Below are 25465 nucleotides of genomic sequence, written 5' to 3' on the forward strand. Positions count from 1 at the left end.
TGAATACAACAACTTCTGGATCCTCTGGGTCCTTTTAGGGACCATGAATCCTGAGGGTGCTTTTGGAGACCCTGACACCTGGCCTGGTTGGCATTCAGGTGCAGATAACAGGAACTCCTCTAGCCGGTTTAAGCGAGGTCTTTATTATGTGTTCTGTGGCTTCCAAAATTGTTGAAATGGGTGTAAAAGTAAATGGGGCTTCTAAAAACAACTTCTAGTTCCAGGATTTCACTTCTGCTGGAATCAGAAACCCCCAAACCAAGAAGCTGCTTGTGATAAAACCCTGTGGCCTTAGCTCTGCCAGCAGGATGGGCACCTTACATCTTACCTTGCTGCCCTCTTAAACCTCCACTCTGAATCCAGGCATCTGGGTGACAGAACTTAACTCACCCCTGCAACCGTAGCTGCCAGGGCATCTGGAAATGCAGAATTTCACTCGCGTACTGCTCAGTGCACAGGCGGCTTATGGCAGTCAACCTTGTGTCAAACAAGTCTATCAGCACCGTTTTTCCTACAGTATTTGCTCACTTCATGTCTCTGTGTCATGTTTTGATCATTCTTGCAATATTTTAAACTTATTATTATGTTAATATATATTTCGTGGTAACTACTTGCTGAAAGCTCAGATGGTGGTTAGCATTTTTTCTTAGAAATATTTTTTGTTTTTGTTGTTTTATTTAAATTCAGTTAGCCAATATGTAGTACATCCTTAGTTTCAGATGTAGAATTCAGTAATGCATCAGTTGGGAAATAAAGTATTCTTAAATTAAGGCATGTACATTGTTTTTTAGACATAATGCTATGCACATGTAAGACACTACAGTATAGTGTAAACCTAACTTGTACGTGCATCTGGGAAATGAAAAAATTCACTTGACTTGCTTTATAGTGATATCTGTTTTTTTTGCAGTGGTCTGGAAACAAACCCACAACATCTCTGGGGTATGCCTGTATACACAAAGGAAGTCCTAAATGACAATGACTTCCTAATTCCTTAAAGAAACTTATGACTTTACAATTACTGGATCTTGGAACACTGCTGTAGTTTGTTACACAGCAATAGAAAGCAAATATTTATGGGTATTTATGATACTCTGCTGTAATGAGATCCTGTTCTTTTACTTGTAACATGCACAAACATAGAAAAACATCTACAAGGATGGAGGCTAAATGCTGACAGCAGGTATCACTGGGGGTGAGATAACAAGCGGCATTTACTTATCACTTATACTCTACTGTTTGAAAAATTTTTAATGAACATGTATCGCTTTAACAATTAGATGGGAAAAATAAAGACCTGAAAAGGTGAGAAAGAAAATCATTAAAAAGTATAGCCTAAAAAATTTTTTTTTACATTTCAATGACATTAGTACATTTCAATGACATAGCTGCTAACAATTATTTTTGTGAATTGTGTAGTATTATGAAAATACAGTGTAGCAAAGATTTTAAAGTCTCTGATCTCTCTTCCTTATTTAGAATTAATAAGTCTGATGCCTTTAGCTGTGCTTAGTTTCAGAATTTTATTTTAAAGGGATTTCTATGGCACAACATAATGTCTGTGGTACTCTTAACTGAAAATCACTTATAATGATCAAGTTTTAACAATTTTTATAATTAGCTTTCATTAAACTTTCCTAAAAATAGAGAAAGTCCACATTCTATACCATTTTGAATTTATTTTCTTACATTTTCAAAATAATTTATTGTAAAATATTAGTTTCAAGGAAAATTTATGAGGAATCATAAAACGACTAGAATTCTTTACAGTAAAATCCAGGATAAGAATCACTTTTTCAGGATGAAAATTTATCAAAAGGTATAAGTGGATTATAAAAATATTTTGTCAATCTGATGAATTTAAGGGCACTTTAAAAGTTGTATAGTTAAATTACTGCAGATTTGACATGCTTCTTGAAATCCAGTCTGTAAGTGTGAAGCCAATGATTTCTTCCTGCTAAAAGCTAAAAATAATTTATCTGGAAAATCCATGAAACATTTTGGTTTCTTCATAGAGTTTGATTTCTTCATAAAGATTCTTTAATAAGTTGGGCTAATCTCTGGAAGGCCTGAAATGGAAAAGAGATAAGAATTAGCAAAATCAGGATGCTACTTAGGAAAAGTCTGTGATAATTTAAAAAATTCAAAAGAAGAGTATTCATCTTTGGTTGAGATAAGGCAATGAAAAGTCAAATTTAACATCAGGTTTATCTGGGTAGGATGCCATCAATGTCCACTAATTTATATAGAGATAAGCATGTCAGATTCCCAGATTTTTGTTTGTTTTTACAGCCCTCGAGATCATTGTTTTCCATTTTTCCCACAACACAAATTATTTTTTCATATAATCTCACCTGCATACACATTCTATACCATTTCAATTGTCTAACTTTTATTCATATATAAAAGCAGAGGTAACTTATGAAAAGCATATTTAATGATATGAGAAAACAAATAGAGAACATGAAGAACCAATCCATCTGCAAGGGCAAGTAGACTCTTCTCAAGGTTAATGGCACCATTCAATTTATGCCTCTTCTATTTCGACCCCCAGACATGCAGTCCTTAAAAACTCGTTTCTTTGTTTCTTGTTATTTTGGCTAAACCCAGACTTGTAATTAATTTAGGAATATTATTGTATTTGACTCTTGCTGATAAATTTTTCTTCACAGAAAGGGACTAATGGCTTTCATGAATGTGTGCTGAATTTGGCTCAGACTAATTCCATGAAGGGAGGAAAGAAGTTTTCTTCATAACTTGTTAGTAATCTGCCAGCATGGTTCAGCAAGTCTGAAAATAGTTCATGAAGATGATGAAATTTAACTCCAACTTGGTCTCATGCCTGTGTCTATTTGCTGCTATTAAAGTGTGTCTTTTAATAGTAACTCATGAATTTTCAAGTGATACCTGTTTTTCAGAAACCCAAGAGGACGTTAAATAATGTTGTAACTCACAAAAGGAACACATGCACCAAAAAGCAGAATTGATATCTAGTGTTACTCTGAAGAGAATATTGTACTCACCACATCCATCTCCTCTGGAGAAGCTGAAGAGAAGGACGCTCTAAAGTAAGGACTAGGAGCTGAGCTATCAACGTAGAAAATATTTCCAGGAAGCATTAATATCTAAGAGAATTAATGGAAAATAAGTGAATTACTAAAAGAATATATAGGTAGATCCAATCTCAGAGAGGGGAAAGAGTTTTTACATTTAAAAACAATTTTAAAAATCATGAGAAAAATCATTTTATGTAAAAACTCTGTATGTCCTACGTGAAACAAAACTAAACACAGAATCTGGAAAAATGTTTACAGTAAATATGGCAAATGCTCCCTATTCTCCATCTAAAGAATATACAGAAACTGAGAAGAAAAACACTAAAATTCTAGCTTTGATGGGCAAAAGACAGCTTATAAAAGAAACAGAAATGGTAACAAACATGAATAAATGGTAAACAAACTAGGAAAGTAATATAAATTCAAACAATGAGACACCATTTTTAAGTTATCAAATTTGGAAGTGGCTTTTAAGTGGGGACTTGGATGGTAAGTAGGTGTTGGCAGAGCAAAAAGTGGGTAAAGAGTATTTTAGGGAAAGGAGAATGTAAAGGCCTTGAGATGGGAAGAAAATTGGTCCAGTTGAAGAACGGAAAGGAGGTAAAAATTCTAATACATAGAGTGAATGAATAAAAATGTGACTTAAGTATACGTCAAGACAGTAGTGGGAACAACTGCTATTCTTGACGTGAGCACTGTGGCGCGTGGCTCACCAACTGCGAACTCCGTTCCCTCTGTTTCCTGGTGCACACATATATTCTGTTGCCCAACTTCTTTCTTGTTATGTGTGGCCACATGATCGAATCCTATCCCATGGATGTGAAGTGACACATGCCACTTCCAGGCCTTGCCCAGCGAAATCGTCCCCCGTGTGATCCGTCACACTCTTTCCATTTTACAGCCATTGTGGAAAACATGCACGAAGACTGAACAGCAGCAAGAAGGAAAGAACCCGTGTCTCTGAATTGCTGGTTGGAGCAGAGGTGGCTGAAGATCACATCTTTGAAAGTTTTATGTGAGTCAGAAATAAACTTCAGGTGTGGTAGGTCTTTGAGGTTATTATGTCGTCCAATCACGCGCTCCGAGAGCATTCACTGTGGTTATGTAGTGTCCATCTGCACACTGTCTACTAGAGTAAGGTGACTTGGGAGTGAAATGGTTTGGGGCATTCTGGGGAAGAGATTTCAAGGCAGAAGATAGGTTTCTGTCTTGATTAACAATCAAATGAAAATCATCATTTCTCTCAATATAGTGGAAAATACTGGGGTGTATAGTACAAGCAAGGAGCTGTAAGAGAAGGGGGGAATAGTGAAAATCTCCTTGTAAGATGACCAGAATTGGGCTAAGGTTGTAGCTGTAAGGTTGAAGATTATTTAGCAAAAGTAAAGGTAAATGCAGCAGGATATATGGGATAGATGGAGAGTACCGAAAAAACGATGAGAAAGTCTGAGTTCTGTGTCCTTAGCACCTACCTCAGAGATACATACAAATAGCCACTTACCAAATGATCCTGATGATAATGGCATTGACAGAAAAGCAAAGAAAACACGAAACTGATTTATGATGCTAAAATGTATTTCTTTGAAATAAGTCAGTATTTACTGAGTACCTACTGTATAGAATTAGTAGGATTAGAACAATGAATGAAGCAGGAGTCCTGCCCTCAAGTAAGATGGTTAGAGAGGACGCATGACTTGAAGCCCAGGTAGTCAGCTCCCAGACCTGTCCCAGGTCTGACCTCTAGCCATCAATTTTCTAGCATCCACACTACCTCATCTCTTATGCACTAGCATGGTCCTGTGCCAGTGTTAACACAATCTGCTTGCTTGTACTTACTTTTCAAAACAAAAGGGATCCTAGAAATATATCTTAGTTTACAAAAGACAGGCAAACATGACAAAAGCATTAATTCATGGAGAAAGGATACTCTGTTAGGTAAATTGGACAGCTACATGGAAAAATATTTAGATTTTCCACATTAGTCAATGCCTCTGAATAACTAAGTAGATTTAAATACAAATGGAGAGAACGAAAAGCCTGGAAGAAATCCTTACAGCCCAATTTTAGGTGAAAATAACAGGATACAAACTTTTCTGTGTAATTTTAACCACGGAAAATAACTGCACAGCCAAAATACTACATATAGACAAGCTCTTCAAGAAAATATACCACAAATGGCCACAAAATTGGGGTGGTGAAATAATGGGCTATTTAAACATTTTTCATTATACTGTCATGAATTTTCCAAGTTTGCTAGCATGCTTTACTTACTTAAATCAGAGGAAAAAACCCTCTGCTCTTAGCCACTGAACTAACCGGTAGCTGAGATGAATGACTATATTTCCATTAATGTAGACCAGAAGAAGAATTATATAACTCAAAAATCTATTTTGATTTTAACAATGAGATAATATTATTAGAAATAAAAGATATAGAAATATGAGATAACATCTGATATTAAAATATTATGGGTTGGGATAGAAGGCAATGCTAAATATCTCCATTTTTATTTTAAGTGAAAAATCACTCTAAAGAAGAAGTATAATCCCCCCCTTACCTCTTTCTTAATGGCTTTTTCTTCAATCAGTTGTTTTACATCAGAAATGCCCTTAATTTTAACCCATAAAAACATTCCAGCAGTAGGAACATTCCATTCTGCCAAACCTACAAACCAAAAAAGAGAATAAATATATGCTAAACCCCCTTTAGATGATATCAAATATATCAATTAATGCATAATTGCAGGAACTGTCAATTAGTATGTCCAAAAAAAGTTCCTTTGGGGATATCATTTTTTAAAACATAGAATTTAATGAATTGAAGTTCTGAGTTTATTTAAAAAATAAGAGACTAGGGGTGACTGGGTGGCTCAGTCAGTTAAGCATCTGCTTTCAGCCCAGGTCCAGGAATCAGTCCCACACCTGGCTCCCTGCTCATTGGGGAATCTGCTTCTCCCTCTCCCACTACCCTGGCTTGTGTTCCCTCTCTAGCTGTCTCTTTCTCCATCAAATAAATACACACAATCTTTAAAAAAAAAAGAGAGAGAGACTGGGATGAAGGAAGAGAGGGAGATTCTTGAATATATTTCCAATTTTAGTCAGTCTTAGGGTAGTGCAAGGACTCTAAGGCCTGTGTCTACTTCCCTTAGTTAGAACCATACTGAAGCCAACTACAGCTCTTTCTTTTTTTTTTTTTTTTTTAAAGATTTTATTTATTTATTTGACAGAGAGAGATCACAAGTAGGCAGAGAGGCAGGCAGAGAGAGAGAGAGGAAAGCAGGCTCCCTGCCTAGCAGAGAGCCCGATGCGGGACTCGATCCCAGGACCCTGAGATCATGACCTGAGCCGAAGGCAGCGGCTTAACCCACTGAGCCACCCAGGTGCCCCCAACTACAGCTCTTTCAATTACAGGAGAAGATTCTTCGATTCCTTCCAGATTCTTCCAGTACTTCAATAAATTCTGTCATTTATACAATAGTTTTGAAGTCTGATGGGTTAGAGTTTTTATCAGAATATAATTGATTATGAAAAGAAGTACTTAAAATGCAATCATACCAGAAGTATTTGCAGGCTTTATGTTTCACTGGGTATTAGGATACAGAAACCAAGAAGGAAGGACAGTTATTTTAAAACTTGCTTTTGATTAGAACCTGTTCTTTTTTTTTTTTTTTTTAAAGATTTTATTTATTTATTTGACACAGAGACACAGGGAGCACAGCAGGAGTAGCATTAGGCAGAGGCAGAGGGAGAAGCAGGCTCCCCACTGAGCAGACAGCGTGACACAGGGGTTCTATCCCAGGACCCTGGGATCATGACCTGAGCCGAAGGCAGATGCTTAACTGCCTGAGCCACCCAGATGCCCCTAGAACCTGATCTTTAATGCCACTGTACAAAGTGGTAGAATAGTACTCTTATTAAAATGGTAATTCTTTATTTACCAGGAATTTATAGGGAACAAGATATGACAGAAATAAGGAACTGATTTTTTGTTTACTATTATTCACACCAAAAGCTTTTTTAATGATATAATTAAAACCACGTTGGGGTGCTTGGGTGGCTCAGTGGGTTAAGCCTCCGCCTTCAGCCCAGGTCATGATCTCAGGGTCCTGGGATCGAGCCCCACATCGGCTCTCTACTCAGCAGGAGACCTGCTTCCCCCTCTCTCTCTGCTTGCTGCTCTGCCTACTTGTGATCTCTCTCTGTCAAATAAATAAACAAAATCTTAAAATAAAAACCAACACGTAATTCATTAATAGAAAATTAAATCTAAATCATCCTGCAATCAAATTAGCAATAAATACTATTAGATAAATGATGCTAATGATATTAATGCAAATAATTTATAATGAGAGAACTGCCTTAGGTTATACTATTAAAACAAAAGTCTTAGAAAATTGTTTGGCAATTCCTCTGCTGTTTGGGGGAAAATTTGAAGTAACTCTAAAACCTTTGAGTATCACCATCATTTAGCTTTAAGTTACTGCTAGCTGATTTTTAGACTAAAAGTTCTTTTTTCCCCCCTTTAAGCCACAAATTCTTTGCAGCAGACAGAAAAAGTAGAGATAGGCAGAACAGTGATAGGGTTTGCAGACTATTACTTCTAAGATTGCTTATAGGGTGACAGTACTTGACAAGAATACTCCTGGACTCTTGTTTCTCTTCTCCCAAGATTATTAACAATAACTATGCAGTGTTTACCCCCCACTCGTAAAAGTGCTGGTGTCTATCACAGGGCAGGATGGATATTCCACTCACCACTTAACCATTTGTTTGCAGCTGCCACTATTGCATCCTTCTGGTTCATATAGAAATCAGCAACCCTAGAAGAAGGAAACAATGAAAAGCATGTGTTTAGTTCACTGACTGAAGACACCAGAAGGCTCTGGAGCTCAGTCTATAAGAATCTGTTTTCTATCTTGATTAAAACATTGAACGCTTGAAAAAGGAATAGAGCATGTTTATTTGACCTGTTTGGTGGCAAAATTTTTACCATTGCATTTTTTCCTCCATTTTGGAATAATTCTAATGAAAATTAATAAAGGGAAGCCAATGTCTATGTAAAATATGGAAGCTAACATGTAATACCTCTCTACATGAGCCAGGAAACCCTCTTCTCCCCACTGGTGTAGAAGCTGTGAGATCAGAAGCTAAAAGAGATAAGATGATAACAAATGTTATGGTTTGGCCTCTAATTTTTTTTTTTTTTGCCAAATATAAAAAGCAAATCACTCTTGATTACCTGTAAACCACAAGAAAATATAACAAACTGAACCAAGATTTACACGGTGATTTATAATAAATGTTAATTAATAACAGTGACAATAAAATAATAAATATTTATGTAATACTTGCTATTGGCCAGAAACTACTGTAATATATTAATACATTTTAATTTAATTTTTGTAATAACCTTATTAGGCTATTATTTCTATTTTACTGATGAGGAAACCAAGGCACAAGGGTTAAATGAACTTTCCCAAGGCCACACAGTTAGTGAGAGACAGAACCTGGATTCAAGTTAGACTGTCTAGCTCCAGATCCATGCTATTAGTTGCCATACTATATTGCTTCTCTAAATTTGTTAAAAAATACATAGTAGATACATGTTGTGTAACATTTTCAGTGATTTTTCTATATAAAATGGAAGTTCTAAATCCTATAGATGGATAGTGAAGTTTTGTTGATAATAGGCACAAAAAATATGGGAAAAAAACTAAATTGATAAGACATGGGGACATTTTATGCTACAAAGTAACACTAGGTTAATTCAATTCTCATCTGCCTTTTTTTTTTTTTTAAAGAGTTTATTTATTTATTTGACAGATGGAGATCACAAGTAGGCAGAGAGGCAGGCGGAGGCGGGGCAGAAAGCAGGCTCCCCTCTGAGCAGAGAGCCTGATGTGGGGCTTGATCCCAGGACCCTGGGATCATGACCTGAGCTGAAGTCAGAGACTTTAACCCATTGAACCACCCAGGCACCCCATCTCATCTGCCTTTTAGAGTAAACATCTGTGGTATTTTATCTTCTAATACAGTCATATCAGAACACGAGATTCTGTATCAGTGATTTCTCTCCCTGACACCTTTACTCAGTCTTACTCGCTAACATCTACTTTCTGTTCTGATTGCTTAAAAAAACAAAACAAAAACCCAAACCCTCCTATTTCTGACATTGTCCTTACCTGTGTAAAAGTGCTGGGGTGCATGGTTGAGACTTGTGTGTGAAAGACAACTCTCTCTATCAAGGGTTTTGGACCAGTTATAAACCCTATTCTCAACCTACATAAAAAGAGAAAAGGCACAAGACCAATTCTGTGTTAACAATTAATACATGTTACTTTACTTATTTCATTAGGAAGATAGTTGTGACTTGGGGACAAATGGGCCTAGACAATTAAAACATTCTAATAAATCTAGCTACTTGTTATTTAAAATCCAAATTTAAGTGTACATTTAAAATGGAACGCAAGTCTGACCAAGTATATTGAAATGTGTTCTTTCATATATGAAATGCAAAACCTGACCAGTCCCACTACAACTTTAGATTAACACCCAAATACCTTTGATTACTGCAGATGGGTAAAGAAAGAAAAGGCATATAAATATATTAAAATCAGTAATCAAACTGATGTTTTAAAGTAAGCAGGGATACTAGCATCTTAAATGAGAAATAATTGGACTAAAAGACACTCAGGTAAAGTCTATCTTTTTTAGATCTGGCCATAAATTAAGACACAAAGCCTTACCCAGAGGAGAGGACTTTTGAAAAAGAGTCCGTTCTGATGACACGCCCATCAACGTCCATGGAAAGAAATGTTGGTGCCCAGGACTTGAACTGGAAAAAATACATATTGGTTGAGAACTCTGTTTAGTGACTGTGTAATTATTTTGTGTAGGGAATTGAGAGGGTGTAGATTCCGATAGAAGTAACACAACCATCTTTTCTGTTACCTTAGTCACAACCTTTAAAATGGAATAAGAAACTAAGATGCATGTTCTTTAGTGAGTACCTGCTTAGCTCTGCCGCTTTTCTGCCAAAAACAAAGAAGAGTTTACTCATTTGCTTAAGATGCTATTATTATGAGTTTAGGGAAACCTCAAACAGGCCCTCCTAGGCTCAAAGGTTGAGATCCAGGATTAACAGATTTAGAGGAAGGATTCAAGAAAAACTCATTTGGATTAGATCAAAATGAAGAGGGACAACAACATTGAGGGTTGCTTCAAGAGAGAATGATGATCCTTAGAACAGCTAGAAAGATAAAACAAGATGAGAAATGTAGTCAATCTGCAATATGGACTTCAGTATTTACTTCAAAAGTAGATGCACACAGCAAAAGAGGCCAGGTCATGTGGAGGGTAGGGAGTAGGTAGGTAGATGTGATAGTCGGCAAACTATACAGAAAAATCAAGGGTTTTTGTTCTTTTTCAGTAGATTTAAAGGGAGCACTGAATCCAAGTAGATGTTCTCTGAAGCCCTGAGAGCAAATAAAGACAATGTCTGATTTTGAAGATATCAGTGGGAGTCTGTGCTACTACTGCTGTCTATTAGGAGACCGTGCTCATGAAAAGTGGCACATATAGTGAAAAAGAACCTAAAAATCCATTATTCTGCAGGTAAGATCCAGGCCTTCAGTGACAGATAAGCTAAATACGTGGCATTCTGCTAAATACGTGGCATTCTGCCGATAACGCATTCCCCTGTGTCCTTAATGGACACTGCTAATTGAGCACGGCCATCTTTCTCTTTTAGATCCTTGTCAGACACCATTTCAGTCAGCCACTGCAAACAGACTATAGTTCCCAAAATGGAACCTACTTCACATCCCTGGTATGATGTTTAAAAAACCATGCACTAGGATCTGGAGTTTGAGAAGTCCATCAGCCCTGACTCACTCTGTTTGCCCAAAGGCATGGTATAGAGCACTAGCTACTATTTTAAAGGTAAGTCATTTCTGGAAAGAGCAGTAATACCAGACATGACAAGTATTAATTCCATGACAAAACTGAAAGACTAAAGATTGGAGTGGTAGCAAATTATTAATAATTTTACTTAATTTCAATGTAAAGATAGATTAGCTCCCACTCCAAAACCAGGCTAAAGTCAAGTCAGTGTAATAACTTACAGGTTTATATTCTAATTGTGAAATAAATTCACATCATCACTTACCTTGCTGAACTGGAGAAAATAGTAAGGATCATCTTCTATGATGAGGAAATCATATTTTCTTGCGAGCTAAAAAAAGTTAAAGTAGTATATTTAATTTTTAAGAACCACCTAAGCTGAAAATCACTTGGAATCATAATTCTTTGTATTCATTCATTCATTCATTCATCCATTCATTCAAGAAGCTACTGAGTGCCCCTTGTCCTAGACAACGAAGATAAAGAGATGAACGAGGCACTCACTGAAAGCTCTTCTCACGGAACTTAAATTCAAGGTTCTGGGAAAGACAGTATACATAAGCCAATGGATAATGAAGAGAAGAAATATTACACAGGAGGTTTTAGGGGCTAAGAAGGGTGATAAACAGGGTGATATATGTGTGTGTGAGAGAGAGAGAGAGAGAGAGAGATTGGGTAGCTGTTTCAGTCTGAATCATTGGGAAGCCCTTTCTGACAAGATAACACAAGACCTCAGAAGGACAGGGGCACCTGGGTGGCTCAGTGGGTTAAGCCGCTGCCTTCAGCTCAGGTCATGATCTCCGGGTCCGGGGATCAAGTCCCGCATCGGGCTCTTTGCTCAGCAGGGAGCCTGCTTCCCTCTCTCTCTGCCTGCCTCTCTGTCTACTTGTGATCTCTGTCAAATAAATAAATAAAATCTTAAAAAAAAAAAAAGACCTCAGAAGGACAAAGTGGCCTGCAGCAAGAGGGATGATAAGATAAGAGATGACAGGGTCTGAGATTAGACTACTAGGTCACATAGCTTTGTGGAGCAGATGAAGGAATTTGCTTTTAACTGCAAAAGGAATCCACTAGAGGTTTGTAAACAGGACCACAACACTGGCTTTACATTTATATTTGGGGGCAGGTGGGGAAAGATATGACTGGCTGCTGTGTGAAGAATGACTGGCTGGAGATGGAGAATTGAGTGCAGCCGGGGTCCAATGAGGAAACTATCCTCATAGACCAGTGAAGGAAGGTGGTGGTTGGGAAGACCATGGTAGTACGGGCAAAAGAGAGAAACAGGTGGATTTGGATCCATTCGGTAGTGGAGTCCACAAGATGGATTAGATGTAGGGGGTGGTGGGGGAAGAGAAGAGAAAGAGAGGAATAAAGGGTGACTGTTTGTAGTGGCACTATTTACAGAGATGGAGAATGTCAGGGGTTGGGATTGGAGATTGGATGTGGCTGGACTAAATCATGGTAGGTTGGAAATGTCTATTAGACATTCATGGTAGATGTTGGAAACAGAAGCTGGATGGAGAAGTTGGATACAGAAGTCCAGAGTTCAGGGGAAAGGCATTCCTATTATTCAGAATGGAATTTATAGCCATAGAAATGGATGAGACTATCTGGGGGTAGAATGTAAATAAGAGGAGAACGCAGGACAGAACCCTGGAGTATGTGAAAAACAAGACAATATTTTGACACACACAAACAAAAATGAGTGAAAGAAGCTATTTGAAATCTTCCTTTATGATTCTACTGCACATTCTATATAGTCTAATATGGCTTTGGTACTTATATTAAAAAGCTATTAGTAGCAAAAGTCTAGGGAGCACAGTAAGGTACATAAAAGAGACTTTACAAAAGGCACATTTCTCTTATTTTTCAAAGATTTTGTACTGCAAGGTATGTGTTTGATATTTAAAAAAAAATGTTTGCTGTGAAAAGTTTAGACATCATAATCAGACACCTAAAAGAGACTTGACAAAAGAGCATGCCTCTTATTTTTAAAGAATTTCTTTGTAACCTAAAATGCTAAGGAGTAGGAAAGAGAAGAGAGAGGAGGAAAATATAAAAATAAAATAATAAAAATCAAACTTGGGGTTTGATTACATAAACTCATAAAATTTAACAGTAGGTCAAAAATGCCATTTCTTTTTTATGAAAGTATCAATTAAGGGAAAAGAAAAATCTCATAGTTAACCGAGGGTTGTGTAATTTCTTGTGTTCCAATTTATTAGGACCCTCAGGCATAGATGACTTCTTTTTATATTAAAAATTATCTTCCTTGTAATAATAAGAAATAAGAAATGGAGCTTGCACGGTACTCTTCTCAAAGGTCAAAAATAAACAGGGACATACCCACAGAACGTATTCTTTTAAAATACCTCATAGATTTCCTTCTTGCGGTTACTTGTTAATGAGTTTCCAGCAGGGTTGTTACCATTTGGGACAGTGTAAAGAAATTTGGGGGTGTTTTTTTTAGGGTTCTTTGACTCCTCCGGTTTCCATTTGGAAAGTACTTCTTTGAGGGAGTCCGGAATAATCCCATATTCATCACTGGCGACATTAATGATGTTGCAGCCCAGTGGCTTCAGCTGTTGAGCACAAATAAAAAGAAAAGTCCAAGATTCAGACATGATTACAAAATGTGTCACTGGTTCTTCTACTAACCAAGGATATTACCATTTATACCCTTTAATGTATAAACCTGCACTCATCTCTACACTCAAAGGCTTGAGGTGGTATAGTCTCATTTTATTGTTGCCCTGGGGTAGATTCCATTATTGTTCAAAAATATCCCCCGTCAGTTCCGATACTTCCTTGCTCATATGTTAGGACTGGCCATATGTCTTGCTTTGGCCAGTAAATTGTAAGCCAAAGGGATGTGTGTTTTGTCCAAGCAGAAGTTTTAAAATTCAGCTTGTGGTTCTCTGTTCCCTTTTCCCTTTGCTCTAAGACTGGCAATACTCCAGACAGAGGTTGCTTCTATCAGCCTGGGGCTTGGTATGGAGATGACGTGGAAGAGAGCAGCAGCTGCGTTTTGGTCGATATGTAGAATGTGGGAGAAAGAAACTTTCTAGCCATAAGCCATGGAGACTGGGGTGGTTTGTTATAGTGCATAACCTAGCCCCTGACTGAATTATCATTAGAATTATGATCAAAACTGGTTCCAAAAGAGATCTGTATTAACAAAATTTTTTTTTTTTGGACAACGTTAAACATAGAAAGCATCTTTTATGTTAATACCTAAAATAGTTACAAGCAGAGGTGATATTCCAAATATTTAACAGGTGATACAGCACAGACACATCAGAAACAGTACCTGACTGGAAGAGAGTCCTGGGGGCCCCTGCATTAATTCTGTATCATGGGATGTTCTGGGTGGTCTTAGGAGTGGGGCAGGGAAGCCAGGGTGGTGATGGGCACAGAGGGGAACAGGGCAGCAGCTTACCAAGGTATATGGAAGTATTTTGTATTTACCAAAGGCTAAGCCTGAAATCACAAGGAGTGGCCTTGCTTACAGACATAATTTTATAAAAATCTTGTGGAATCTTATTCTTGGATGAACATAAAGAAAAAAAAATGGAACTTTAGAAATAACAATAATTTGAGTGAGGTTCTCAGAAGAAAAATTTTTCAAAGGTAAGCAGACACTTAGCAGTCAAATGTGGAAATATGTACTAAGTGGGAATAATCCACACAACTTCATGACAAAGTTAAAAGTTCTTAGGCTAAGAAAACACATCTACCATGATTAAACAAAGTAATATTGGGCCATGAAATAAACACATGTTTCTTACCAGCAAATCTCCTCATAGCCTGGCACATAGTTTCTGTTTGGGTATGTGGAAACATCTGTGCTTGCATGCGTGATGCTGATTACACAGACACTGGTTTCAGATTCACAGGCATTACATAAAGAGTTTAGTAAAGTAATTAGTATCAGATCGAAATTAGTATCCAATCATTAAGAAAAAGCAATTATTTTACTTTAGTTTTTTTATTGTGGCAAATAGATATGACAAAAATTTTGCTTTCTTCTTAAAAGACTTTATTTGAGAGAGAGCAAGAGAGAGCATGGGTTGGTAGGCAAAGAGGGCAGGAGAAGCAGACTCCCTGCGGAGTGCTGAGCAGGGAGCCCCACACAGGGCTTGATCCCAGGATCCCAGGATCATGACCAAAGGTAGATGCTTAATCGACTGAGCCACCCAAGAGCCCTTCAAATTTTGACATTTTTAAGTGTACAGTTCATGGCATTAATCACATTCACAATGTGTGCATCCATCATCACTACTGATTTCCGAAACTTCTCTTCACCAAACAGAAACCCGTTAAGCAGTAACTCCCCATTCTGCCCTGTCTCCGGGCCCCGGTAACCTCTAACTTACTGTCTCTGTGACTCTGCCTATTTTAGATGTAAGAAACAATACATGGAGTAATTCGGTATTTGTTGTGTTGTGTCTGGCTGCTTTCAGTTGGTGTAATGTTTTCAAAGTTCACCCACGTTGAAGTGTGTGTTAAAACTTTGTTCCTTTTCATGGCCGAATAATATTCTATCATATGTATACGCCAGTTTGTTTATTCACTCACCTGTTGATATACATTTGAGTTGCTCCTACCTTTTGGCTATTATGAATAATGCCGCAATGAACATTTGTGTACAATTATCTGTTTGAGCTCCAGTTCTCAATTCTTTTTGGGTATATACTTGGAGTTGAACTAATGAGTCAGATGGTAATTCTAAGTTTAATATTTTGAGGAACTGACAAACTGTTTTTCCACTGTGGATGTACCACTTTACATTTCCACCAGCAACACCAGATTCAGTAACACTTGTTACGTTGCATGAAAGAAGGTGCTATACTATTAGATTTAAGGGAGTATCTCACTGTGTTTTTGATTTGCATTTCTCTAATGACTAATGATGACGTTGAGCATCTTTTCTGTGCTCACTGGCAACCTGAATATCTTCTTTGGAGACATGTCTATTCAAGACTTTTGTCCATTTTTAAAATAGGTTCTTTTATTGTTGTTATTGTTATTGAGTTGTAGGAAGTCTTTATATATTCTGGATACTAAGTCCTTATCAGATATATGACTTGCAAGTATTTTCTCCCATTCTGTAGGATGTCCTTCAGGGCATACAAGTTTTCAATTTTTGATGAAGTCCAGTATATCTATTTTTTGTTCTTTTTGCCTGTGTTTTTGGTGCCGTATCTAGGAATTTAGTGCCATATCCAAGGTCAGGAAGATTTGCCTTTATGTTTTCCTCTAAGCTTTTATAGTTTTAGCTCTTACATTCAGGTCTTTGATCCATTTTGAGTTAAACTTTTATACGGTCCAAGGGCCTAATTTCTTTCTTTTGCATGTGAAAGTCCAGTTGTCCCAGAACCTTATGTTGAGGAGATTACTTTTTCTGTACTAAATAGTTCTGGTACCCTTGTCGAAATAAAATGACCACGGATGTGTGGGTTTATTTCTGGACTCTCAATTCTATTCCACTGGTCTATATGTCTATCCTTGTACCAGTCAGTACCACACTGTTTTGATTAGTATAGCTTTGAAGCTGGCTTTGAAATTAGGAAGTGGGAGTCCTCCAACTTTATTGTTCTTTTTCAAGATTGTTTTGGCTATTTGGATTCCTTCCAGTCCCATATGAATTTGACAACAGGCTTTTCTATTTCTGCAAAAAAGTCTACTGGAATTTGATAGGGATTATTTTCAATCTGTAGTTCGCTTTGGTAGTATTGATATCTAAACAATATTAAGTCTTCCAATTGATGGGTAGGTGATGTTTTCCCATTTATTTGGGTCTTCTTCAATTTCTTTGAGCAGTGTTTTATAGTTTTTAATGTACAACTCTTTTACCTCCTTTCTTAGATTTAATCTCAGAATTTTATTCTTCTGGCTGTTATTATACATGGAATTGCTTTCTTAATTTTCTTTTCAGATTGTTCACTTGGAAAAGCATTTTTTAATAGTATCAATTTCATCTCTACTTAGGAGTGTTGAGAAAATCTGCCTTTCATTAAGACTAGCGAATAGCTTTCTATATTAATTGTTTAAGATAATATTAAACTTGACAAAAAAAAAAAAGGAGAATCTGTGAAGTTAGAATCAGCAGAGCATAAAGGTCACCTCATTCACTCCCCTACTTTAAGCTAGGTGTTAGATGACAACTGAGAGTAACTCTGGGCACCTGAAGTGACGGGTAGTGCTTTCCTTCCTTAGGGAGTCAGGAGTCAGGTAAAGGCTCATGGCTAGGAAGTTCTTATATTGAGTTGAAATAGCTTCCCTGTAGTTCCCACCCTTTGGTTCCAGGCCTATGAACCTAAGGACCTGCACAAATCAGTTCATGGCTACCCTAAAGTATTGTGCCCCAGAAAATCCTACTTGTCAGTGGTGTGTTCTCACTACGGCATAGCAAAGCTGGATGACCAGCTTCCTCCTTCTGGACATTATAGTCCCATTAATTTAACACTGGAGTGGAAATTCCTAATTACACCATATTGGCTTACAGTTATATTAAATTGACATATAACATGACTATACTTAGATGTATGGTAACAAAAGTAAAGAAAAAGTTATGTTTTTTGTAAATGAAGTTGCATGTCACATGAAATATTAAGAAAGCTGGATGTGATTTCGCACAGCTTAATTTCAGCACCTACACTTAGATTTTGTAAGAAGAAATGTATAAAGCAGAGGGTACATTTAACATATTTTGCAAACATCATTTAAGATTCTCCTATTTACAGATGGAAGATACTATTTTACTTTGCCATAGACAGAGAATTTTAAAGGTGTAATGTTTTATTTATTAAAAGAGAGCTGCATTTTATAAAAATGTGTACTCACAGCTTGAAGTGTTCCTGAATAAACAGGTTCATTTAGGAGGACATTATCTCCAGGATTAACGATCATTTCAAACACCTAACAAAAGAAGCATAGGTTAGTTTGGATAGTATTGTTTCCATTCTTAGATCCCCTTTTCAGTTTAAGGATTCTAGGATTCTACAGTAGGAATTGGCAAATTTTCTGTGAAGTACCAGATGGTACATACTCTGTGGGCCATAATATCTCCATTGCAACTATTTTTCTCTGCCTCTAGAGTGATAACTGCCAAAGACAATATACAAACCAATAGGTGTGGCTGAGTTCCCATAAATCTCTATTTATAAAGTCAGATGAGGGCTGGATTTGGCTCTCAAGCCATAGTTTCCCAAACTCTGTTCTAGGGTAAGATAACTGGTTTGGATCCTAAAATTCATATATTTATTTTATTCCTTCTTTGAAAATGCATTGAATATTTACTGTAAGTCAAGCCTGTGTATGGTATGGAGACAAAATGACGAGCATAGCAACATGGTCTTATCCTCATGGAGCTACTCGTCCAATGGGAAAGCTAGACACTAACCAAATAATTACTCAATTAAGTGTATATTTAAAAACAATGACAAGTGCTGTTAAGTATAGATGCAGAGGTTTTAAGGGCTCATTGTAGGAGGACTTGGGCATTTGGGGACTTTGGGGGATCCGGGAAGGCTTCCTTTAGAAATGATGAGTTGGTATAGAGGATCACAATAGGTACATTTTGAGAAACTGAAAGAATTCAGTGGCTTAAAGAGGAAATGTAAAGAGGAGGGTGGAGTGAGATCAGACAGAAGTAGGCAGAGAAACACCAGGTAGACGTTTAAGCCACATGAGGCGAGTAAGAATATCAGGTAGAGGCTGGGAAGGGGGACTCAGATTATCACATATTCATGTTGGGAAGCTCATTCTGGCTTCATTATGAAAGAATGAAAGGTGAGTGGGAATGTATGTGGAAAGTCTAGGAAGCCTGAGGATTATCTGGGACCCTCCTGCTGCAATTTTGGAGAGAGATATGGGTATATAGCCTGACAGACAGTGATGATGGAACTGGAGAGGAGAACTGAGAAATATTTAGGAAATCCAAACCAACAGAACACAATTATGGATTACAGGGGAGTGACGAAGAGGAGGCATGAAGAATGACTCCTAGACTTCTGGCCACAGAGCTAGACAGATGGAGGGAGTGATGCTGTTTACTGAAAAACAGAACCACAAACTCTCAGAGAGAGGGACAAGGTGAGGAGGGTGTTTTGGTTTGAGATGCCTTTAAAACATTCTGTCATGGCACCAGGTAGACAGATGGGACACATGGATTTGGAAGGAGCTTGGAAGTTACTAGCATAGGATCAAGCACATGGGTGTGAATGGAGACACCCAGGGAGAGTTCATGGGTTCAGGGGAGAAGAGTTTTGAGAATGGAGCCTTGAGGAACTCTGATAAATGATGGATGTGCAGAGGGGGAAGACACTGCAAAGGCAGGGCAAACTGGGCCAATGAGGTATCGGGAGAACCAGAGAAGAGTGTTGCAGAAAGGATGGTAAGATCAACAATGTGAAAGCATATTTAGAAGTTAGATAAGACAGGCTCCACAAATCTTAAGAGATTTTGCCGACAATATGATCTAGACAATAGATACTTCTCTCCTAAATCAAAGGGGTGTCCATTATAATGAAATCTTACATAATTGATGGCATCATCTTTTCTTTCCTTGTGGTGTGTCACAATCTTCAGTTCAAGCCTCTCCTTCCTATCATTTTAACAACCTGTATCTCATGACAAACAGTATGGGCATTATCTACTGAGATAGATATTCTGGCTTTTGTTTCCGATTTTGGCCTATAATGTTCCCTTCACCTTTTCCTTATGAGCTTTTGGCATTTTATGACAAGCAGCATCCTCCTCCGAAACGTTTCTAAGTGATTCAGGCTTTAGAGGACATCCTAGGACCAAACAAATTCCTTGGGTGGCATGTGTGTTGTCAATAAATCAAATGAAAATCTAATCACATATATTTTCCATGTCAATTGGGGAACATGAAAATGTCAAATACTCTAAATGAAAAGAAGGACTGTTTATTATCTGGTAGCACTGTTTAATAGAGGTAGACAGAGGCACAGGTGCCTAACGTAACATCTATCTTAGAGAACAAAGTGGAAGGAATAGTAGACCAGATTCCCATGAAGGCCCTGTAATAAGCATGTCTGTAAGTAAGTGACTTATTGGTGTTTCTGACCATCTATGCTATCTTCCTTTGTTATGACTGATGTTGCGACAGATAATGAAAAAATCGTTTTGAGCATCATTCTGAGAAAAGTTCCTAGTATACCTTCTTAAAAAAGAATTTAATTAAAAAGAACTTTGTTCGTATTAATCTATAGAATCCCAGATGTTTGTCTTCAAGCAAACACTCAAACAGTAGCTAATTCCCCCTTTTTCTCCAATTAAATACAAAAAGAGGGAGGAAAAATTATATTCTTATTACTTCAATACATTATTCTATAAAAATAATTTAAAATTCATTAAAGCTAACTAGATTTCAGCTTTTACATTTTCCTAAAAAGAAAAACAAAGCTACTCTGGTTTAACATAAATAAGAGTCCTTTTTAGTCTAGATGTGAAGACTGAATATAGAGAATCTTTATCTGGGACTAATTATTCATGAAAAGGAAAAGAAAAAAGAAACAGAAGAGACTGAGAACCACTGATGCTGTCTCTTGTGAGAACTCCGCAGGGGTGGTTATACAACTGTGAGCTTGCTGGAACCCAGGAGAGAGGCAGATGGAATAAGAGAGAGAGAAAGGGAACTGGGTGGGGGGTAGATAAAAGAACTAACCTAGAGAGAAGTCAGGGACAGACATAGACCTAGCTCTACAAAAGCACATCCGAGGAGACCAGATGTAAGCAGTGGTGAGCACAGGTGTTGAACTAAGCAGGCAGGCAAAGGAATAACATTTCCTCTCAGGAGTATCAGGATACGCCTTCTAAAAAAATTTTTAAAAATCCTAGTGAAACTTCGTAACTACATAAATCAAAATGTAACCTGAATCTCTGAGCCAGATGACATTAAGCAGTGCTCATTAAGCTTCTGGTAGGACTTGAGTACTTCCTTAATGGGACTCTTGTTTTAATGACTCATAGTTCTGGGACATTAACCACATGATCTACACTTACGAAAAATCCAGTTGGTGAATGTCTTTAAGTTCCCCTTAAAATTCTACGTAAAGACATGATAGACTACCAGTAACTCATTAAACATGACCCTCTCATGTTTAGGTGAGAAGTGACTATATTTATGAACATATTTGATTCTTAATGTGGGGTTCCCTTTCCTTTCAGTCTTACCTTGCAAAGACCATCTTGGCTGCCAGCTGTTATGCATATGTCCATCTGTCCTTGACTGGCTGGATAATTGATGGTGGGAGGATTATGTAATTTTACTTGTAAGTGTTTTAGCCAGGACAACAGCTCTGGGATTCTAAAGCATAAAACGTACTTTCAAATTGATAGTATTAAAAAACATAATAATTATAGTCAAGAATTAAATGGTAGCTTTATGCCAGGAACTTTATTCATTCAATTTAAAAATCCTCAAATGCTTTTTGCCAATATTAATAACCCTATTTAAAAGACAAGGCAACAGACTTAGAGACTAAGAAATTCACATGAAGTCAATCAGCTCAGATTAAATGAGCTGAGAGATGAATCTACATCTGTCTTATTACAAAGCCAGTTCTCTTTCTTGTACACTAGAGTACTCACTGCATAATCTATTCTTTGTTCTAGGAAAATTTCCCTAGGCTATCTAGCAGTTCAGTCTCAAGATCTTTGTATCATGGAAAGAAAGGCCTATTGTACATATTACATATAATTCATATATAAATAATGTGTTATATTTCAATATACTTTTCTTTCACAAAGAAGACTTTAATAAAGTATAATTTGTAGACACTCCATACGTTACCCTTTATCATTGGAAGAAGATCAGCTAAGGAAAGTCATAAAGCATGTGTTTCAGCTTGCTTTTAAGAAATTAAAAACATCTGGGGGCGCCTGGGTGGCTCAGTTGGTTAAGCATCTGCCTTCAGCTCAGGTCCTGATCCTGGGGTCCTGGGATCCAGCCCTGGTTGGACTCTGCTCAGTGGGCAGTTGGCTTCTCCCTCTTCCTCTGCCCCTCCCCCCACTTGTTTTCTTTCTCTGTCTCTCCCTCTCTCTCAAATAAATAAAATCTTAGAAAATATTAAAGACACCTGAACAGAGGGCAAAGTTTTTGCATAAGGGGTCTGCAACTATTAAGGGAACACAGTAATTACAAAATTTCTCCCAGAACTGCTGCTTCCTGGATTGTCCTTTCCTCCTTTCTCCTAACCTGCTTCTCTTCCCTTAGCTATCTCAATTTTTTTTCCAGTCTCAGCTCCAATGGTATTTCCTTTGACAAGCCTTTTCTGAGTCTCCCCATTATTTAAAGTCAAGCAGTCACTGAGGAGGAAGCATTTAATAAACCTGTTGCTCTTAATTAATCTTTGAAAACTCTGCCCCAAACTTTTCTACCTGTGGAATACCCAGTTAAAAATGACACGTTACTTTATCAGTGGGCCTTAGGATGTTGCTCATGAAAGTGAACCAACAAAATTATGTTATCTTTTGATAACTACCCAGCACTTTGAGAATACTGAAGTGCTCTCTTCATCATCTCTTCATCAAATTGGATGGGCTTTCCATTTTTTATGGTGATAACAGCAGTCTTAAAAGGGAACGTGTTGGGGTTTGGTGATCCAGTAGCCAAGGAGATGACTGATTTTGATGCCTTCAACCGTGTCTCAGCTATAATACACACAGAAGAGAAGAGGAAACACTTTCATTGAAGACTTTCATAAGCAGAGGTAGCTCAATATATTGCATTATGATCAATGAAACTGTAAAGCTGGACAATTTCTACTTTAAGAAATTCTATTTTAAAATACTAGTCTAAAATAAACACGTAAAATTACTTTTTTCTGCACCTACCTCACTGGCGGAGGAACTAAAGAATGGAGATTTCCAGTTAAGGCATAGCAACCAGCAAGTGAAGCAAAGTTAAGCAGTGACAGAAAACCCTCCTCTCTTCCATTTAGCGCCTACCTGCGCGTCAGGCTTCGGGGCTTTCTCGTTGTTCTTAGGTTTCCCAGGCCCGCTCCACGCCGCGCACATCTGCCTATTGTGCCTAACACCTACTTACTCATCCTGCAGGAAGAGGCTTTCTAGAGGGCACACCCTCTCTCTTCCAAGGAGGCGTCCTCCAACACCCCGTGTCTCTAATGCTGTTACGGCTACACTCGAGCAGAGATACCCGATTCCCCGCCTTCTGTTCCAGCCCAGTTCTCAGAGAACAAAGTCTGTCCCTGTTTCAGGTTCGCGGGAAGGCACCGCCGCTGGAGGCTCTGCGAGAGCCCCCCTCCCCCTCCCGCCCACGGAGGAGGGGCGCCGGCCCAGGACTCACTCGCGACTCGGATGGCAGAAGGCGTTCTCGCTGCGCTCGCGGCGGTGAGGAACCGTGCGTAATTCATGTCTCTGATACTAGCTGAAAACCAGAAAAACGAAATAGCCGCGTCCAGTAGTGCCTCCGAACTCTGGAAACGCCACTCGCTTGGACCCACCCCGCCGTCGAAACTCCCCGGCTGGAGGCTGCGCTCCGCGTCTGGCTCCCGAGCGGGCCCGGGGCGGGTGGCACACCGGCGCGGGGCTCCGCAGACGCAGCGTCGCTCGCACTCGCGGCCCGCACCCCGCACCCTCGGGCGGCCGCCTGGGCTGGGGGCGGTGCAGGTCCCGCCTCGTTGGGGGCCTGCCTCGCCCCCTCCCGCCCCGCGCCTCAGCCTATGATCACCCTCCCTGCGCACCTCCCCACCGCGGGTCAGCGTCCTCCGAGCCGGGCGATCAGGGTGATGGCCTCGTGGGCGCGAGGCTTTTGCAGTCCTGGGCCAGAGCCCGAGTCCATTCAAAACGGGCCCGACTCGACCTCGCAGCTGGGAGTCACCGCAAGAGAGGTCGGGTGGCCGTGGATGCCGGCCTGGGACCTCGCCGAGGGGCTAGTTGCCGGGGGCAGGGTGGGGGCGGGGGGGAAGGAGAGGGGCATGCCCCGGAAGTCCCCCGAGCCTAATCGTTGAGTGCCATCTGGTGGCTGCTTTCGTCTACTGCAGCAGGCTTCCTAAACTGTTTTTGGTCTGGTACGCACAATTCGTGCGGCTTGTGGTTACCTGGAGTCCTCTGGTGAAGGAGCTGGTGCGTCTCACACCATAGAACACTGTTGTGTTTCATACTGACCTTCCCTAAAATACCTATAGCACTATCCCAGGAAGTCACCCAGGCGACCCAGATGATTTTCAACGTCACTTTGTCCAAGATCTGAACATTTTAGAATGGGGAGGAGAGTGTTGAAATAAATTTTGGAAGAATCACTCTGAGGTTCTCCTCAAATTTTACTGTCTTTCCTCCCCTTGGATTTTCTGACTATTCATTATGGACTTCAGTTAGACGTAGAACTTAGATTAATCTCTTTGGGTCACTAACACAGTTTTCCCTGTGAGCTCTCAATGGGAGAAGATTTTGAGACAGCCCCTCTCTTTTTTTATTCCTAGGTGGATATATGAGAGAGTTACTTATTTTTTAACAAATTCTAACCTGGCTTCATTCATTCAGTAAACATTTATTGAATACATCCTGGACGAGTTTTGACATATTGTCAGAGGGCTCTCTTCTAGACAGAAATAGATTAGTCCAATAGTCACTTCTATCCTTATCATGGTCCTGGCAACAAAAGGTTGAGATAACCCAGTGGAATCTTTATGCTGGCAGCTAAATACCAGAAGGGTATTTCTGGTATTAGTAAAGCTTCTAGAAATCCAAAAGGTACTGGAGTTCTGAATTCAGAGACTTCAAGTGGTTTAAATCCTATCTGATGGTTTACCAGTTGCGTGTCTTTGGACAAGTTACTTTTTTGTGCATGAGTTTTCTCACAGAGCTGTCAACAGGATTAAACCAGAGACTCCATATTAAGCACATGAGCACAGCACTTGCATGTTTGTAAAAGCACTTAATAAATGTTAGCTCTTATTATGAGTGGTTACAATGTTTTTATATAAATATTCAGCCTCTAAAGATTTTTGGCTGGAGAAACTACTTGGCAACTCTTAAGGCAAGTTGTGTCCTTAGTTAATTCACGAATACCTTAAGGATCTTTTTGAGATTGTCTATTTTAAAAAGGCTTGCCCCTGAATGTTTCTAGAAATTAGCTGGAGGAGCTCTAAATACATCTAAATAAAGTATAGATCTGGGTTGCGTATGAAATGTAACTAGAAATATTGGTGTTACTGGAGGCTGCAGCTTCTTTTTGGCTCCAATAAATGTGGTTCCCTCAGATGCTTAACAGAAACCTAAACTTCCCTTTGGTAGTAGGAAAGGGTAAAAAGAGTTTGGAGTTTTGGGCTAAGAAAACGTTCAAGACAAATTTTTGCAACCACATGCATGCACAGTTCTATGATTCTTATAGTATCTATTATATAGACCTTAATGGGGTGCCTGGGTGTCTCAGTGGGTTAAGCCTCTGCCTTTGGCTCAGGTCATGATCTCCAGATCCTGGGATCGAGCCCAGCATGGGGCTCTCGGCTCAGCAGG

The 25465-nt window shown here is 38.8% G+C and overlaps 1 protein-coding gene across 2 annotated transcripts; it reads right to left on the reverse strand.

Moving 5' to 3' along the window:
- Nucleotides 1–1233: 1233 nt before the first annotated feature.
- AADAT (aminoadipate aminotransferase) lies at nucleotides 1234–23953 on the reverse strand. Of its 2 annotated transcripts, XM_080796786.1 has the most exons (14): nucleotides 23692–23953; nucleotides 23295–23375; nucleotides 22471–22639; nucleotides 21161–21293; nucleotides 17804–17878; nucleotides 13330–13539; nucleotides 11223–11288; nucleotides 9802–9890; nucleotides 9238–9334; nucleotides 8141–8202; nucleotides 7811–7875; nucleotides 5614–5720; nucleotides 3024–3125; nucleotides 1234–2069 (listed from the first exon to the last, which is right to left on the reverse strand). In XM_080796786.1, the coding sequence occupies exons 2-14, from the start codon at nucleotides 23359–23361 to the stop codon at nucleotides 2028–2030; spliced, it is 1284 nt and encodes a 427-aa protein (XP_080652912.1). In that variant the 5' UTR covers nucleotides 23362–23375; nucleotides 23692–23953; the 3' UTR covers nucleotides 1234–2027. The 2 variants fall into 2 exon arrangements, with proteins under 2 accessions (XP_080652912.1, XP_080652911.1); XM_080796785.1 differs by lacking the exon at nucleotides 23692–23953 and having other exon boundaries at nucleotides 23295–23637.
- Nucleotides 23954–25465: the final 1512 nt, after the last annotated feature.

Source organism: Martes martes (genome assembly GCF_963455335.1).
Source record: "Martes martes genome assembly, chromosome: 2".
Classification (NCBI taxonomy): Eukaryota; Metazoa; Chordata; class Mammalia; order Carnivora; family Mustelidae; genus Martes; species Martes martes.

Excerpts from the sequence above, each read along its gene's own strand:
- AADAT (XM_080796786.1), bottom strand. The coding sequence starts at position 23,361 with ATGAATTACGCACGGTTCCTCACCGCCGCGAGCGCAGCGAGAACGCCT. Across the intron at positions 17,879-21,160 it reads GCCAAGATGGTCTTTGCAAG|GTGTTTGAAATGATCGTTAA; the intron begins GTAAGACTGAAA and ends TTCTTTTGTTAG. Across the intron at positions 13,540-17,803 it reads ATTCAGGAACACTTCAAGCT|CTGAAGCCACTGGGCTGCAA; the intron begins GTGAGTACACAT and ends TGTGCTCAACAG.